Source organism: Labeo rohita, chromosome 21, assembly GCF_022985175.1.
Source record: "Labeo rohita strain BAU-BD-2019 chromosome 21, IGBB_LRoh.1.0, whole genome shotgun sequence".
In the NCBI taxonomy this organism is placed as follows: domain Eukaryota; kingdom Metazoa; phylum Chordata; class Actinopteri; order Cypriniformes; family Cyprinidae; genus Labeo; species Labeo rohita.
In genome coordinates, this window is record NC_066889.1 from 6,061,960 (window position 1) to 6,081,036 (window position 19,077).

At 33.5% G+C, this 19,077-nt stretch overlaps 1 protein-coding gene across 2 annotated transcripts in view; it reads left to right on the forward strand.

The window, feature by feature from the left end:
* LOC127153077 (clustered mitochondria protein homolog) overlaps positions 1-18,625 on the forward strand; it is a 28,279-nt gene extending 9,654 nt beyond the window's left edge. Inside the window, exons 10-26 of one of the 2 annotated variants that reach the window (XM_051094054.1) lie at positions 1,516-1,910; positions 1,994-2,293; positions 5,004-5,275; positions 5,368-5,468; positions 5,576-5,728; positions 8,758-8,820; positions 8,930-9,174; positions 9,254-9,338; positions 9,430-9,583; positions 11,064-11,203; positions 11,281-11,361; positions 11,445-11,570; positions 13,153-13,274; positions 13,369-13,462; positions 13,547-13,681; positions 14,515-14,588; positions 18,003-18,625. In XM_051094054.1, the coding sequence (XP_050950011.1) occupies positions 1,516-1,910; positions 1,994-2,293; positions 5,004-5,275; positions 5,368-5,468; positions 5,576-5,728; positions 8,758-8,820; positions 8,930-9,174; positions 9,254-9,338; positions 9,430-9,583; positions 11,064-11,203; positions 11,281-11,361; positions 11,445-11,570; positions 13,153-13,274; positions 13,369-13,462; positions 13,547-13,681; positions 14,515-14,588; positions 18,003-18,141 (2,679 nt within the window). In that variant the 3' untranslated portion in view covers positions 18,142-18,625. Of the gene's footprint in view, positions 1-1,515; positions 1,911-1,993; positions 2,294-5,003; positions 5,276-5,367; positions 5,469-5,575; positions 5,729-8,757; positions 8,821-8,929; positions 9,175-9,253; positions 9,339-9,429; positions 9,584-11,063; positions 11,204-11,280; positions 11,362-11,444; positions 11,571-13,152; positions 13,275-13,368; positions 13,463-13,546; positions 13,682-14,514; positions 14,589-18,002 lie in introns of those variants that run through there. The other variant, XM_051094055.1, reaches the window with a different exon arrangement.
* The last annotated feature ends 452 nt before the right edge of the window (positions 18,626-19,077 follow it).

A 19,077-nucleotide genomic window follows, 5' to 3' on the forward strand; every position in this document is an offset into this window, starting at 1 on the left:
TTTAGCCGCATTTAGCCATGTTAAGCTGCTAAGCTTGCTAACTAGCACATTATTAAGAAAGGTGATTGCAGAGATTCATAAAAAAAAAAAACCCTTATACTCACTTCTGCTGTGGGTGAAGCTTGGTCTCTGTGGGTGTGACGCCACACCGACAGGCATCTGAGAATGGCTCGATTTGGAAAAGGGAATATTATTTTTACAGATTAATTAAAAACCACTTCATGGATTTTTATCATTATAGGGTAGATGTGTACATACACTGACAACACACATTAATGTTCAAACAACATGAATAAGTGAACTTTGCATCCGATGACCCCTTTAAAAGGAAAGTTTACCCAAAAAGGAAAATTCTGTCATTAATTACTCAGCCTCATGTCGTTCCTAACCTGTAAGACCTTGGTTCATCTTCGGGAACACAAATTAAGATATTTTTTATGAAATCTGAGAGCTTTCTGACCCTACATAGACAGCAATGCAAATACCATGTGTAAACAGGTTGGGCATTTAAAAAAGGAATTAGTTATAGTTACTAGTTACTTCTCACAAATAGTTACTGAGTTAGTAACTGAGTTACATCATTATACAAGTAACTAATTACCAGGGAAAGTAACTATTGTGTTACTTTTTAAAAAAATGTTCAAATATGTCAAATAACTTGGATGCCCCCAATATTAAATATGTTAAATGAATGAAATTTAAATGAAATTAATTTAATTTTTAGTTTACTCACCAGACTAATATTAAATATCTGATATACTATTTTAAATATATATATACATATATGTATGAATGCATATTTGTCATGTCAACTGAACTTAAGACCAGTGGTGGTGGTGCTAAAGATATTGTTTGTAATTTAGTGTTTCTATAAAAAAGGGTGAAAAAACAAAAAATAATACTGATAAGATATCAAAACTACTACGAATTCTACTACTAATAACAATATAAAATGCACTAAGGATTAATGAGCTGCTGAGTTCATGAATAGTAATCATGTTGTCTTTGTTTAGGGATGATAATAGGTGAGCGCCAGCCAATAAGATTGCTGTTTGCACGTTAGTTCTGCCTACTACTAGAGAAACCAGTTCTTAAAAGAATTCCAAAATACAACAAAGAATATCGTTTACATGGTGCACGTCAATTCTGCATGGTATAAGACTCTCTCGCTCTGTATCTTTCTTTTCATGTGTGTGAGACAAACAACGGCTTGTGTGCCTTCACACTAGAGTTTACGGTTTGTCAAATACAGGTAACATTACGCTGATGAACTGAAAAATAAAATTATATAACAATATTATAATAAATTATAGTAAAGCTGCATTTATTGTCAGTAATGGTAACGGTGTTGTAACAGGGGAAATAATAATTCGTTTGATTACTTGTTATTGAAAAACATAACGCCATTTATTTTTAACATCGTTATTCTCATCACCAGAAAGGTAGTGTATTGTCTGTTCTTGATGTCTGTATCTAAAACTAGACTAATAATGGCCACCTTTGACTGACTTTTAGGCTAACAGCGATTTTGTGAGCACTGCCACTCGAGGAGCCATGGCAGTGGTAGATGGTAACGTGATGCCTATCAACCCTAGTGAAGAACCACGACAACAGATGTTCATCTGGAACAACATTTTCTTCAGTTTAGGCTTCGATGTTCGGGACCAGTACAGAGATCTGGGAGGTGAGGCTGCAGCCCATGCCGCCCCTCTTCTTGACCTTAATGGTGTAAGAGCTTACTGGGCAGTGGATCAGGAAGGCCTCTACCTGGTCGGCACTGTAGTGATCGATTACCGCGGCTACCGCGTCACTGCTCAAACTATTGTGCCGGGAATTCTTGAGCGTGACCAAGAACAGAGTGTCGTCTATGGCTCCATTGACTTTGGCAAGACTGTTGTGTCCGATGACAGGTAAAAGCATTTACGTGTTGTGTTAGAAATTACATAAATGTTAAATATGTATATGTAACCACAATATTTTATACTCTGTAAAGGTATCTGGAGCTGCTTGATAAACCCAGGAAGAAGCTGAGAGTACAGCGCCACCTAGTGCTAAACAAAGATGATACAGCAGTAGAGTTGTGCTCCTCGGTGGAGCACAAGGGCATTGTTGGTAATGATGGACGCCGCTACATCCTGGATCTACTTTTTACCTTCCCACCCGACCTCAACTTCCTTCCTGAGGAAGAAGAGGATTTAAATCCTGTGTGTCAACAACTAGGCTTTCCAAAGCTACATCCACATCGCCTTGTCTGCCTGAGACAGGAACTCATTGATGCCTTTGTGGAGCACAGGTAATTATATTCATCTGTCTTATGATCTATACAGGATAAATCCCAAAAATCTAAAGAAAAAACAACAATTGTATTTACATATATATATATATATATATATATATATATGTACCATATATACATCCTTAATGCATTAAATTCTATTTATAATTTATCGTTATATATATATATATATATATATATATGTATATATGTATGTAGGTATGTGTGTGTATATACATACACCAAGTGTGTGTGTGAGTGTGTGTGTATATATATATATATATATATATATATCTCAAAAAATGAGAAATGAAAAATCTTGTCAAAAAGTTAAAGTAAAACATTTCAAAAGTTTTTTTTGTTTTAATTTTGATGATTAGACCTTGAAACTCATGAAAGTCAAAAATCCAGTATCTCAAAATATTAGAATATTTGCATCTGAGTTTCATTAAATGTCCATTACTACAGTATAAATTCTGGGTATCTATCGTTCACAAAGAGGGTAAGTTTTAGAAGGTTATTACTGAAAGGGGTGGCTATTCACAGAGTTGACCGGAAGGAAGAAATTGGGTAGGAAAAGGTGCACAAGCAACAGGGATGACCACAAGCTTGGTCAAGTATAGCTGGTTCAAACACTTGGAAGAGCTTCACAAAGAGTGGAATGAAGCCAGTGAGTCAGTGAATCAAGAGTCACCATGCTCAGATGTCTTCAGGAAAAGGGCTGCCAAGCCACCTCTGAAACAGAAACAGCATCAGAAGCATCTTGCCTGGGATGTTAAAATCATGGTCTCAGAGTCTGGAGGAAGACTGGAGAGGCAAAGAATCCAAGTTCCTTGAAGTCCAGTGTGACGTTTCCACAGTCAGTGCTAATTTGGGGTGCCGTGACGTCTGCTGGTGTTGGTCCATTGTGTTTTATCAAGTCCAAAGTCAATGCACCCACACGGAAATAACCTATATAAACATATATGTTTTAATATAGGTTTTGATATAGGTTTTTAATATATGTGACATATATAAAATTGGCCGTTTCCGAAAACGGCCAATTTTATATATGTCACATATATTAAAAACCTATATATCAAAACCTATATTAAAACATATATGTTTATATAGGTTATTTCCGTGTGGGTAAATTCCATAACATGCCAATTACATGTGATACCAATTTCACGTGTTCGCACATTTTTTGCATTTTTTTTAGTTAGTTCTTAGTTATTGCTTTGATAATAGAAAATATGAGCTAGGCATCATGTATGACAGTTGCCAAAGTGAGATATGAGCTAAAATGACCAGATCCTGCCATGAGCTTTATAGGAGACATATCTTGTATGTACATATAGGGCTTTTTTGTGGATATAAAGAAGCAATACAGGAGACCTATATGGCCTGTATATGCACATATATGCACCTCAGTTTTGCCTATATGTGGCATATATACGCATATATGCAGCATATATATTATCATATATGTGCATATATACTGCATATAGGTTTCATATATGCGCATATATCCTCATATAGGTTCTTTCCATGTGGGCAGCCATCTACCAGGAGATTTTGTAGCACTTTATGCTTTCATCTGCTGACAAGCTTTATGAAGATGCTGATTTTCTTTTCCAGCATGACCACCAGCACCAGCATGACCACCAGCACCTGCCCACAGTGCCAAAACCACTTCCAAGTGGTTTGCTGACCATGATATTACTGTGCTTTATTGGCCAGCCAACATCCCTGACCTGAACCCCATATGGAATCTATGGGATATTTTTAAGAGAAAGATGAGAAACCGTCGATCCAACAATATACAGATGAGCTGAAGACTTAATAGTGCCTTAGCAGTGCCACAGGCTGATCATCTCCACGCCACACCTCACTGATGCTGTAATTTGTGCTTCCGGCCAAGTATTGAGCGCATAAATTATAGAAAATATACCAATATTTTGAGATACTGGATTTTTGACTTTTATGAGCTGTATGCTCTAATCATCAAAATTAAATGAACTTTTTCCACAATATTCAAATTTATTCAAATTACATATATATATAAAATTAATTATATCTATAATTTAATTTTAAAGTATTTATGCATCATAGTGTTCGTTGCTATTCCTTTAATAGTTGGTGATTTTAATACAAATTAAATTTTTAAAAAATAAAATAATTTAAATACAATTAAAAGATAAAATTAAATATAAAATTATAAAATTAAATGTATGTCAAAATATATCAAATTAAAAAATTATGTTATGTGTGGTTTTAGCTCTTACATAGTGAAACATTACCTTATCGTGGTAATGCACATTAATCAGTAAAAATATGAATATAATGAAATCAAATAAATAAAATGAATATAAAACTAAAATAAACAAAATAAATGCATTAAAGTACAAATTTTTGAGGAAAATGTGCTTATTTTTCATGAAAACAGTGTCAAAATGCAAAATAGTTCTACATTTCAACTACATTCCTACATTTTTTCTATTGATTTTGAAGTGAAATATGATTCATAACAGGTGTCGTGAGATTCACTCACACAGTTATTCTAATACTACTTAATTTATAAAATTACTTCTGTGTTTTTTATTATAATTCAGTATAAATGGTACACAAATCATTTTGTTTGTAGCGATAGCAACAGTAAAAATGTATGAAATGCGAGAAACGTATTAACCTGATGAGAGGTTTTGAGCTAAACAGTCTTTTTATATGTATATCTGTGTCTCTTTAGATACCAGATATTTATAGAGACTGTCTCCCAAAGTACTGAGCATGACAGAGAAATCGCCAAAGCTGTTGGCACATCTGCGATAAAGAGTGATTCATTTACTACACCTGAGCTTCCCTCAACTCCTGTCACACTCCCAGACCAGGACGCAGAGTACCATTCCCTAAAAAGTGTGCCTGTGAATAACATCCAACAGGGCTCTTCAATAAATCACATCTTCTCCTCCTTCAGGGATACTTTTGACATACATTTCAACCCTAACGTCTTTTGTGCAGGTGTGCTGTTTCCTTTTTTTACCAGCAGACAATATTAGAAATATGTATGTGGTTAAATATAAACATTACTAATATTTTCATTCATTTAACAGGTGTACGTTTTCCCAAGGAAAGTACAGAAGATATTCAGAAACAGAAACAGCAGTTAAAGGATGCGGCAGTCTTTCTCATTTCCAATCAAATCCCTGCATTTGTAAGTTAATTATTTTTTTTATAATGATTGCACTAATAAAAAAGATTGTGTAACTCTGGGGAGAGGAATGAGAGGAGTCACAACTTTAACTGTGTGTGTGTCTGTAGACGAAGAGTTGCCTTGACCACACATCAATGCCTACAGATGGCGTCACACTAACAGAGGCTCTCCATCAGCACGGCATCAACATCCGCTATCTGGGTACTGTGCTGGAGTATATTGAGAAGATACCCCAGAAGGAAAGACTTGATCATGTCTCTGTGAGTGCGTATTTCACTCATGTAGTCAGTTAGTTCAGTCAATTTTGAAGGCAGCTTAGACACATAAACACTGTCCTCCACAAATATTGGCACCCTTGGTAAATAGGAGCAAAGGCGGCTGTGGAAATAAATCTGCATTGTTTATCCTTTTGATCTTTCATTCAAAAAATTCACAAAATTCTAATCTTTCATTGAAGTAAAAAGATAAAAAGTGGAGGGAAAATCTCATTATGAAATAAATGTTTTCCTCTAGTTCACGTTAGCCACAATTATTGGCACCCAATTATTGCAAAGTCTTTTTCCCAAGATAACAACTCTGAATTTTCTGAAATCTCTCCAGATCCTTCAGATTCCCAGCTCCAGGTTGGTTCTTCTCCCCTTCAGTTCAGCCCACTCATTTTCTAAAGAGTTCAGGTCAAGGAACTGGGACGGCCATGGCAATAGCTTAATTGTGTCCCCAATGACACATTTTTGTGTTTGTTTTGGATCATTGTCCTGATGGAGTATCTAAACACGGCCCATTATAAGATTTCTAACAGTGGCAGTCAGGTTTAGATTTTTTTTTAATCTCTTAGTATTTGATAGAATCCATGATGCCATGTATCTAAATAAGATGTCCAGGATCTCTGGTAGAAAAATAGGCCCAGAAGATCCAGCAGTTTATTTAAATGTGGGCATTGGGTACTTTTTTTATCCCTGTTTGCACCAAACCCATCTTGAGTGTTTGCTGCCAAAAAGCGCTTTTTTAGTTTCATCTGACCATAGAACCTAGTACCGTTTGAAGTTCTAGTCTTATCTGACAACTAAATATGCTGGAGTTTGTTTTTGGATGAGCGAGCAGGATTTCTCTTGAAACCCTCCTAAACAACATGTGGTGATGTAGGGGCTATTTGAAATTTTTTTTGTAGGCTTTCTGGCCTCAAGACTCAACTAATCTCTGCAATTCTCCAGCTGTGATCCTTGGAGAGTCTTTGGCCACTCAAAGTCTCCTCCTCAACATCCATTATGACAATATAGACACACGTCCTCTTCTAGGCAGATTTGTAACATCTTTAGTTGATTGAAACTTCTTAATTATGTTTTAGCTCTTTTCTTACAGCCAGCTCAGCAATCTTGTTCTGCACATCAGAACTATGTTCTTTGGTTTTACACCTTGTGATGGACAATTAAGGGAATTTAGCCTTTGTGTTTCTCATATTTAAAATCTTGTGCAACAGGACGTTATGGCTGGACAGTTTTATCCTCCTAGCTCCACCCTGGTGTGCTAAAAAATATAAATATGAAAGGAATATATTTCAGAGATATTTTACTCATAAGAATTTCTAGGGGTGCCAATAATTGTGACCATGAACTGGAGAAAAACATTTCATAATGAGATTTTCCCCCCAGTTTTCATTGTTTTACTTCAATGAAAGATTAGAATTTTGTGAATTTTTTGAATGAAAGATCAAAAGGGTAAACAATGCAGATATTTCCACAGCCGCCTTTGCTCATATTTACCAAGGGTGCCAATATTTGTGCAGGGCACTGTAGCATATTTCTTGTAGCATATGTACACTACCATTTAAAAGTACAAAAAAATACAGTAAATATTATTACAATGTAAATAATTATTTTAATATATCTTAAAATTAAGTTTATTCCAATGATGGCAAAACTGAATATTTCACAGAAATGTTTCTAGAAATCAATATGCTGATTAGTTGCTCAAGAACCATTTCTTTTTAATATCAGTGTTGAAAACAGTTGTGGTGCCAAATATTTTTAATGAGTATTAGAGATGAGAAATTCATTCAACAGCTAACAACGTTCAGCAATGTATATAGTTAAGAAATATTGGGTCTTTTGAATTATATTATTATAGATAATATTAAAATATATCATTTATGTATTATAATATAATAAATAAATATATAATATATTATATATAAGTGTTAATTTTACGTATAATAATAATAGTTGAGAGATATTTATTTGTTATTATAAATATGTTATATAAATATTATTTTATATACATTTTACGTATAATAATGTTAGTAATATATATATATATATATATAGTTAATATTAAAATATATTTATGTATATTATTTATTTATTATAATAAATGTATGACAAATAATATATATGTATTATTATATATTAATTTTAGATATAATATTATTATTATTGTTATTAACTACCTAAATAAATATATATCAGGTCTTTCAAATTATATAGTTAATCTAAAATATATTTACATAGATTATTTATTTGTTAGAATAATACAAATATTTGCATATAATAATATTAGTATTATCAAATATGTTTAAACTATATTATATAGTTAATATTAAAATATATATATATATATATATATATGTAGATTATTTATTTATTATAATAAATAAATGTATAACAAATAATATAATATATATGTATTATGATATAATAATTTTACATATATTATTATTATCGTTAAGTAAAAAAATATATATTTAAAAATATATTTACGTATAGTATTTATTTGTTATAACAAATAATATATTATATATGTATTATTATTATATATACATTTTAGTGCTGTCAAATGATTCATTGCGATTAATTGCATCCAAAATAAAAGTTTTTGTTCACATAATATGCATGCATGGACATATTTTTTAAAAAGTTATGTTTATATATTAAATATATTTACATATTAAATTTGTTTTATGAATATAAATATATACATGTAAAAACATGCAAATATTTTCAATATATATGCTGTATGTGTGTATTTATATATGCATAATAAATACATTATACACACATATATTATGTAAACAAAAACTTTTATTTAGGATGCGATTACATATAGTAAAATATAATGTATATTTAATATAAAAATAAATTATGTAATAGGATGATAGAAATGTTATAACAATTTAATCTTTATGAAAATTGCACCACTAGACTAACTCATCTTACTCTTAAGAGAAGATCTAATAAGTTCAGAAGAAAAATATGTGCATGAAATCTGGAAAAGTAACATTTTTAACCTCTTTCAGAGAATTGCACTCTGCGAGCTGATCACCAGATGTGCAAAACATCTGTTCAAGACATATCTTTTGGTGAGTGTCCAGAAATCACTTGTGGTTTTCATAATGCTTGGTGGGGATATCATTAATATAATGTTGAATATTATAATACCCTTGCCAAAATCCTTTGTCTCTGCCTCAGGCTGTAGAACCATCTGCCCTGTCCGCCTCCGTCAGCCATTTCCTTAACTGTTTCTTGAGCTCCTTCGCTGATGCCGGAGTCATTCAGCAGAACGACAAGTTAGCTTCTAGACGCAGGAGTCGGAGAAGGCGGAGTCGTGCGTCTGTGGGCGGGACTGTGACCACCTGGTCAAACCTCACTCCGAGTGACCTTTGGGGGGCCATCAAAACTGAGGCTCAGGAGTACTACCATTACAGCCTGTCCTGGTGAGTGTCCTGTTCTCTGAACACAAATAGATGCTGTGCTGTGATCTGATACGAGTGGGATCTCATCTCCTTCTGGCAGTGGAAGTGTGGAGGAGGCCGTGGACAAATGCAGGCTGCAGAGGATCACCCTGCTCAGAGAGATCGCCATCAAAACTGGTATTCAGGTATCAGTTTGTACTAGACATGATTTAACATGATTTTTTTGGCAGTCACTGTGCTTCTCTTTAATTCTTTAACTCTTCATCTATCCTTTAGATTCTTTTGAGAGAATATCACTTTGATTCTGAGAACAAAACTGTATTCACTGAAGAGGACATCCTTAATATTTTCCCTGTAGTAAAGCACATCAGCCCTAGGTCCAGTGATGCGCTTTATCTCCTGCGTTGTGGTCAGTCTAAGGTACAGCAAGGTGAGCATTCAGAGTAACTCTGGGTGTTGGAATAATCTAGGAGACACATTATAAACTTCATCAGCCTAAAATTTTAATTTAATTTAATTTAATTTAATTTAATTTAATTTAATTTAATTTAATTTAATTTAATTTAATTTAATTTAATTTAGGAATAATTTAGGGAATAATTTAGGAATAATTTAGGGAATAATCTAGTGGACAAATTATAAACTTCATCAGCCTAAAATTTTTATTTGATTTTTTTATTTGTAGAAACAATTATTGGAATGTATCAACAAAAATTAAAATAAAAGTATTTAATAATAATTTAGGAATAATTTAGGGAATAATCTTGGGGACACATCATAAACTTTATCAGCCTAAAATATTTTATTTTATTTTACTTTATAAACTCAGCCTAAAATAGTTTATTTTATTTTATTTATCTTTTATTATTTGTGGCAACAAATATTGGAATGTATCAGCAAAAATCTAAATAAAGGTATTTAATAGTAATCTAGAAATAATTAAGGGAATAATCTAGGGCACTCATCATAAACTTTATCAGCCTAAAATATTTTACTTTATTTTATTTTATTTTATTTTATTTTATTTTATTTTATTTTATTTTATTTTATTTTATTTTATTTTATTATTTGTGACAACAATTATTGGAATGTATAAAAAAAAATCTAAATAAAATTAATTAATAATAATCTAGCAATAATTTAGGGAATAATCATGGGGACACATCATAAACTTTATCAGCCTAAAATTTTTATTTTATTTTATTTTATTTGTGGCAACAATTATTGGAATATATCAACAAAATCTCAATTAATTAAATTATTTTTTAATAATAATAATAATAATATACATTCTTTTTAGTTATAAAATAAAAAACACAAGGACAGTTGATATACATGTATATGCATATAAATACGACTACTTGCATTCAGTAGTTTTTATTTTTAAGGAGTCTCTTATTCCCATCAAGGCTGCATTTATTTGATCAAAAACATAGTAAAAACTGTAATTTTGTGAAATTTTATTACAATTTAAAACAACTGTTTTCAATTTTAATATATTTTAAAATATAATTTAATCCTGTGACGGCAAGGCTGAATTTTCAGCATCATTACTCCTGTCTTCAGTGTCACATGATCCTTCAAAAATGTGTTCTAATATGATAATTTGGTGCTTAAGAAACATTTCTTATCAATGTTGAAAACAGTTATGCTTCTTAATATTTCTGTGGAAACTGTGATACACCATTTATTAGGAATAGAAATCTTCCGTAACATTGTAAAATGTCCTTTTACTGTCACTTTCCATCAATTTAATGCATCTTTTCTAAATAAGTGTACTAATTTTTTTTTTTAAATAGAAAGACTTTTACTGACCCCAACCTTTTAAACGATAGTGTATATCAAAACAGCAGTAATGATAAAACCATCTTTAATTTTTAGTCTTTTTTTATACATTTGTGCATCACCAGGTTGTCTGAAAGAGGGCTGTGAGTTAATAAGCCAGGCTCTTGGTCTCTTCACAAACGTCTACGGAGCTCTGCATCAGGATGTCTGCATATGCCTGCGGTTACTGGGACGCATACACTACATCCTCGGAGACTATGCTGAGGTATGGCATCTTCTAGAATGAGCTTAAATCATTTGAAAATAACCTTTTGAAACAAACTTTGAATTTCATGCCGCCAGGCCCTCAGTCACCAGCAGAGGGCTGTGCTGATCAGTGAGAGAGTTCTGGGAATTGAGCATCCCAACACTATACAGGAATATGTAAGCAAACATCTGTATTTATTACAGTTATGCTGGTGTCAGTACATGAAAGGAACAATTAGAGTTGTTTCTCCTTTGTGTAGAAGCACCTTGGTCTTTATTGCTTTGCTGGGGGACAGTCAGTGACAGCTCTGCGATTACTGTACCGCGCTCGCTACCTGATGCTCCTGGTGTGTGGAGAGGACCACCCTGAGATGGCTTTACTGGATGTGAGTTATAATTAAAACAATGAGATAATAATGATTAACACAGACAATGAAAAATAAACTAGTGGCCCGCAGTGTGATATGCTGTACTTAGGGGTGTGCGGTACTAACAAAAAATATCTTGATATTTTCTGTTTTTTTTTTCGATAACGATAATTAGACCATGTTTTGCTGGGTGTATTATTGTGCTGGTATCTTAAGCACTACCGTGGAGAGCTGACTCCTGAATCTTTTGATATTCTTCATACTCTGTGTGGTCAGTTCACAGCAGTGATAAAAATTAATCTTTTCTGATAAGTTTAAACTGATTTTTTTATGGGTATTTTTACCTTTATAATTTTTACCTTTATTTTTGGAGAAAAAACGGCACTCTTTATCTACAGCTATTATTTTATTTATTTTTTTATTTTATCTTATTTTATTTTTATTTTTAATTTTTTTTCCCCCATAATAAGAGATTTATGTTGTTTTATATAATTATATAAATTATATAATTATTAAATTGCGTACACCTGCTAAACATTCTTTTTTTCACCTTTCTGAAGTTCACTAGCATTTTTTAATGTTAAGTATTTTTCGTAAGTATTTTTAATGTTTTTTTTTTTTAATTCTTATGTTCACCAAGGCTGCATTTATTTGCTAAAAAATAATACAAATTTTAATTCGTTTCATTTAACAAAAAAATTAACTGTTTTCTATTTAAATATATTTTATGAGTTTTTTTAAAAAATATATATATATATTTTTAATCATTAATGACATTAAATTGAACAGAATTTACAGTAAAAACAAAAGATTTCTATTTCAAATAAATCCTGTACTTTTGAACTTTCTCATCAAAGAATACAGAAAAATAACTGTTTTCACCATTAATAATAATAATAAATGTTTCTGAAGAACAAAACCAGCATATTAATGTGATTTCTGAAAGATAATGTGATACTGAAGACTAGAGTAATGATGCTGAATATTCAGCTTTGCTTCACAGGAATAAATTACAGTGTTAATATATTCAAATAGAAACAGTTATTTGAAATTGTAATAATATTTCACAGTATTTCTGTTTTTATTGTATTTGTATCAAATAAATGCAGGCTTGGTGAACAAAAGAGACATCATTCAAAAACATTTTTAAAAATCTTATAAACCCAAAATGATTAAACAGTAATGCTTTCCCTTATATATTTATATAAATTTAAATATCAAATTAAGGTCTTAGCAATTAACTAATCAAAACATAACTTTTGATATATTTTACTATAGAAAATTTACAAAATATCTTCATGGAACATGATCTTTACTTAATATCGTAATGATTTTTGGCATAAAAGAAAAATCGATAATTTTGACCCATACAATGTATTGTTGGCAATTGCTACAAATATACCCGTGCTACTTACAACTTGGTTTTGTGGTCCAGGGTCACAAATGTCCTTGATATTTACATCTCCCCCAATATTAACAAGTCATACATATAAACGCTCATACATATCTTTGCAAATGTGTGATATGTAAGTACTAAATACATAAAACTGAATTAAAACACTTTCAACTGAAACATATTTTGTGTTCATCTCCTGTACAGAGTAAGATAGGTCTTATGCTTCATAGTATGATGGCCTGTGATCTTGCCCTGAAGTTCCTCGAAAACGCCCTTGCCCTGACCTCCAAATATCAGGGACCCTCATCTCTCAAACAGGCACAAAGGTAAAGAGTGAACAGAAACACAAACACATACAGTGCTCAGAAATTGTGAACCTGACACAAACATAAACTGTCATTATCCTGTCCCTCTTTACAGTCATCACTTATTGGCAAAGGTGCATGAAAGTAAAGGAGATTTCCGTGCTGCCCTGACGCATGAAAAGGAGCGTTATGCCATATACAGGAAGCAGGTGAATGACTACATTCCCAAAATAATAAGCAGATTTGTTTCGCCTCAAATCTAGTCTAGGTTTTCACAAATGCTGTTTTAATAGGTCGGAGAATCACATGAGAAGACCCAAGAAAGTTCAGAGTACCTAAAACAGCTGACACATCAAGCAGTGATTCTGCAGAAAACTATGAACTGGATCTACAGAACTGGCTCAGACACCAATATTCCCCCTCTCAATGTAAGTATTGTACATGCCATAGAGAATACATGTGCCTTAAAGGGGTCGTCGGATGCAAAGTTCACATGTTGTTTGAACATTAATGTGTGTTGGCAGTGTATGTACACATCTACCCTAAAATGATAAAAATCCATGCAGTGTTTTTTAATTAGTATCTAAAAATAATATCAATACCTGACGGTGTGGCGTCACACCCGCAGAGGCCGCTCCCACGATAGTTGATTGACATGAGCATTACCTCAGACCCGCCTTAAATCAGTTGTAGCAGTCCGACCTCCATTGTTTCGATGCCGGAGCAGGGATGTAAGTTAGACAAGAATATCTCCGATTGAGCGATGGAGGTGTTGTGTTGCTGGATGTAATAATAAACATAGTGGTCATCATTTACTGCAGACATCTGAGCCGCTGAAAATGCAGTGGATTGCGTTTTTTACATAAATGTGTCTATGTTCGCAGAAGTGAGTATAAGGGTTTTTTAATGAATCTCTGCAATCATCTTTCCTAACAACGTGCTAGTTAGCAAGTTTAGCGGCTAAATGTGGGTAAATGGGGCTAAAGTAAACAATCTCTCAAAGCACAGCTCCAAGAGAGGGGCGGGGCGAGCAGAGCTGATTTGCATTTAAAGGAACAATCCATCAGAATGGGATGATTTTTTGACAAGGTAAGGGTTAGGAGAATTTTTAACCAAAGTATATTGTAAACTTTTCATTAAGACCCTAAAGAATCATATCAACTTGTGGAAAATGGGCATCCGATGACCCCTTTAATTTATGCATAGTATAATAATGATGAATTAATTACGCTGTCTTCGGCTTTGCTTCATCCTCAAATAGCTGAATAATCCAAGTCGTGTCTGGATAATGGAGCAGTTAAATCTTGTCACTGGGATTGTCCTTATTCCTCTCAGGTAAGAGAAAAATAACATTTGCAGATCAGTAAGATCTGAAAGTGTACTAGATATAGTTTAATTGTTGTTGGATTGCAATGTAATTATAACATAAATGTGTTTTTCTTCAGTTGAGGGCAGTTTTTAAATATAACATATCTTATATACAATGCACAGCATAAATGAGTACACCCCCTGTGAATAAATATAAAAGATGTATTTTCTTAATGATCACTAAGATAATCCATGGAAAGATGGCAAAATTGTATTAAACATGTTTAAAAAAACAACAAAATCTATGCCAATATTTTCTGTAAAATAAGTAAATTAGCCAATTTTGTTTAAATGAAGGATTGCAGAAATGAGTACACCCTAGATTTAATTCAGCAAATGTATAATATTCTAGTACTTAGTATGTCCTCCAGAACTCTGCTTACACTGCTCTTGATGCTTCTTGGCACTAAGTGTACAAGTTCATGACAAAATGCCACATCTGTCCTGATTAACTCCTGGAGGATGACCTTTAAATGCCCTGTTCTATAATGGGGAGTTTTGCTCAGTTCATGCCATCTCATACAGAATCCCCCACAGCTGCTCAAGAGCATTAAGATTGAGTAAAATACATGTCCACTGAAGGATTGTCACCTTGGGAGAATGAGTATCTTCATTGTCATGTTGAAAAAATGCCCAACAATGCAGGGAATGACGAGAGGGTAGTATGTGGTTTCACATTTTTGTGTTCCATCACACAGTGTGTGTGAATTGATGACAGCATTGATAAAGCACAACTTCCTCACACCTTCTCCTCACTCATACATCCCTGTATAAGAGCTTTACTACCACTAAACGTTACTGTAAGAACCAGGCACTTTTCACTGTACTCCTCCTCTAGCAACACCAGAACATTTTGGATGCTTTTGGATCCGAAATGATTGACTTGGTCTTCTGGGACCAGAGTATGGATTCCCAGAAGTCTATATTTTGTAAATATGGGCCTTGAAAGAGTTTAAATGAGTTTATTGTGCTTTGGCTACAGTAGGTATTTCTAGTGGTGACAACACCCATGCATGTCTTTTCTGCAGGCTGTGTCATACTGTTTGAGATAAAGTGTCACTCTTTTCATAGCTTTTTGCCGGCTCTGAGACACTTGCATGGTATTTCTTTGGCTCTTTTTCTAGCAAAAAATTCACTCATCACTAAATAAAAACTTAAAGAAGACCTGATTATTTTAGGAACATTGTCACAAGTACATTGTTTTTGAATGTCGGTGTTTCTTCTGCTATAATTTCACACTTAAAACAATAATTTGGTATTCCTCTTGTACCATTGTCCTCTTTTATGTTAAGAAATAAGTCAACTGGCAGTTCTTTCCCAAGTGGTTCTATTGTTACCAGCATTAAGACTGAATATGATTCAGTAGTCTATATAACACTTGTAATTGTCAGGAAATTACTTGTCTTTAATAGTTCTGATTCAGTATACTTACCCGTTGATCAAAAATTGACTAATTGTTGTTGTTTTTTTTTATTTAGTAACTTTCAGGAGGGTGTACTCACTTTTGCAACACAACATTTCATCACTTTGATAAGAAAATCTTATTTTCCTGAATAATTTTGACATTCTTCTTTGGTAATTGATCAAGCAGGCTTGTTAGAACATTATATCCCCAAAGAACCCTAACATGTCTTCTAAGTAAAGAGTAATTGCTGAATTTGTTAAGTTTTAGAGGGGCTGTACTCATTTATGCTGTGCACTGTATATTGCATATTATGCATATTATAGGTACATCTCAATAAATTAGAATGTCGTTGAAAAGTTCATTTATTTCAGTAATTCAACTCAAATTGTAAAATGTGTGTATTAAACAAATTCAGTGCACACAGACTGAAGTCTTTGGTTCTTTTAACTGTGATGATTTTGGCTCACATTTAGCAAAAACCCACCAATTCAGTCTCAACAAATAAAAATATGGTGACATGCCAATCAGCTAATCAACTCAAAACACCTGCAAGAGCCTTCAAAATGGTCTCTCAGTTTGGTTTACTAGGCTACACAATCATGGGGAAGACTGCTGATCTGACAGTTGTCCAGAAGACAATCATTGACACCCTTCACAAGGAGGGTAAGACACAAACATTCATTGCCAAAGAAGCTGGCTGTTCACAGAGTGCTGTATCCAAGCATGTTAACAGAAAGTTGAGTGGAAAGAAAAAGTGTGGAAGAAAAAGACGCACAACCAGCTGAGAGAACCACAGCCTTGAGAGGCTTGTCAAGCAAAATCGATTCAAGAATTTGGGTGAACTTCACAAGGAATGGACTGAGGCTGGGGTCAAGGCATCAAGAGCCACCACACACAGACGTATCAAGGAATTTGGCTACAGTTGTCGTATTCCTCTTGTTAAGCCACTCCTAAACCACAGACAACGTCAGAGGCGTCTTACCTGGGTTACGGAGAAGAAGAAATGGACTGTTGCTCAGTGGTCCAAAGTCATCTTTTCAGATGAGAGCAAGTTTTGTATTTCCTAGGTCCTAGAGTCTGGAGGAAGGGTGGAGAAGCTCATAGCCCAAGTTTCTTGAAGTCCAGTGTTAGGTTTCCACAGTCTGTGATGATTTGGGGTGCAATGTCATCTGCTGGTGTTGGTCCACTGTGTTTTTTGAAAACCAAAGTCACTGCAGCCGTTTTCCAAGAAACTTTAGAGCACTTCATGCTTCCTTCTGCTGACCAGCTTTTTAAAGAAGCTGATTTAATTTTTCAGCAGGATTTGGCACCTGCCCACACTGCCAAAAGCACCAAAAGTTGGTTAAATGACCATGGTGTTGGTGTGCTTGACTGGCCAGCAAACTCACCAGACCTGAACCCCATAGAACAGGGAACAGGGTTGAAGACCTCTGCCATAGAGAATCTATGGGGTATTGTCAAGAGGAAAATGAGAAACAAGAGACCAAAAAATGCAGATAAGCTAAAGGCTACTGTCAAAGAAACCTGGGCTTCCATACCACCTCAGCAGTGCCACAGACTGATCACCTCCATGCCACGCCGAATTGAGGCAGTAATTAAAGCAAAAGGAGCCCCTACCAAGTATTAAGTACATATACAGTAAATGAACATACTTTCCAGAAGGCCAACAATTCACTAAAAATGTTTTTTTATTGGTCTTAGGAAGTATTCTAATTTGTTGAGATTTGTTGAATTGGTGAGTTTTTGTTAAATGTGAGACAAAATCATCACAATTAAAAGAACCAAAGACTTAAACTACTTCAGTCTGTGTGCACTGAATTTATTTAATACACGAGTTTGACAATTTGAGTTGAATTACTGAAATAAATTAACTTTTCCACGACATTCTAATTTATTGAGATGCACCTATATACTGTCTTTAAATTCCTTCCTTGAATGACTCTTCTAACACGCATCCACTTTTTTATTCCATTAAGTAACAGAGACCTTGAGAAACTCAGGACCGATGCTCAGAAAACATTTCAGCTCACAAAAAGTAATGTTTCATCATCTGAGGATCTGCAGGGGCCGTTTGAGGACCACGTCACATCACAAGCTATTACTCAACAGGACTAGCGCCTTGTAATTTAAGACTGCACTTGAAGTAAAGTGAACAAACAGATGAGCCCTTAAATGAACAGGGTTCTAGTTGAGGTTTCAACATATTAACATGGAATTAAAAATTGAAAATTGTAAATTAACACTTACTCCTGACCAAATGGCGTGGGCAATGATCTTGCAAAAAAAAAACATAGCACTCCCTTTAAAAAGCATGAGTGTATCTGGCTGTTGAGTGTATCTAGGCAAATTTGCACATTTGTAAACTGGACTGTCTGATCATTTATGTCTTCCTTTGTACATTGATGTGTGATGATTGCACTGTACATGTATGTACAAGAGCCACAGAGCAGACTAATAAAAGACTAGTAAAGAGGGCTAATGCATGCACTTCATACTTGACTGCGTTTGGCTTGATTTCAAGGAATGTAGAACAAAAAATATTACTGTATTGTGATCAAATGATTTGTGAAAAGTGCTACAAATAAAGCAGTCAAAACCATTATTGGATTGTAGAAGTATTTATATTTAGCGCTGGGCAGTGATTAATCGCAATTAATCGAATCTAAATTAAACGTTTTTGTGTACATAATATATGTGTGTGTACTGTGTATATTTATTATGTATATATAAATACACACACATGCATGTATAACCTCATTCAAGAAAAATGTTACGTTCATATAATAAATATATTTATATATAATATAAATTATGTGAATATAAACATATACACTACCACTCAAAAGTAAATGTTTTTAAAGAAGTCTCATGCTTATTAAGGCTGCATTTATTTGATCAAAAATACAGAAAAAAACAGTAATGTTGCAAAATGTTGCAAACTTTTGAGCGGCAGTGTACATGTAAATACATGGAAATATTTACTGTATTTACTGTAAATATATACTGTGTGTGTGTGTGTGTGTCTTTATATATAGGCTACATAATAAATAT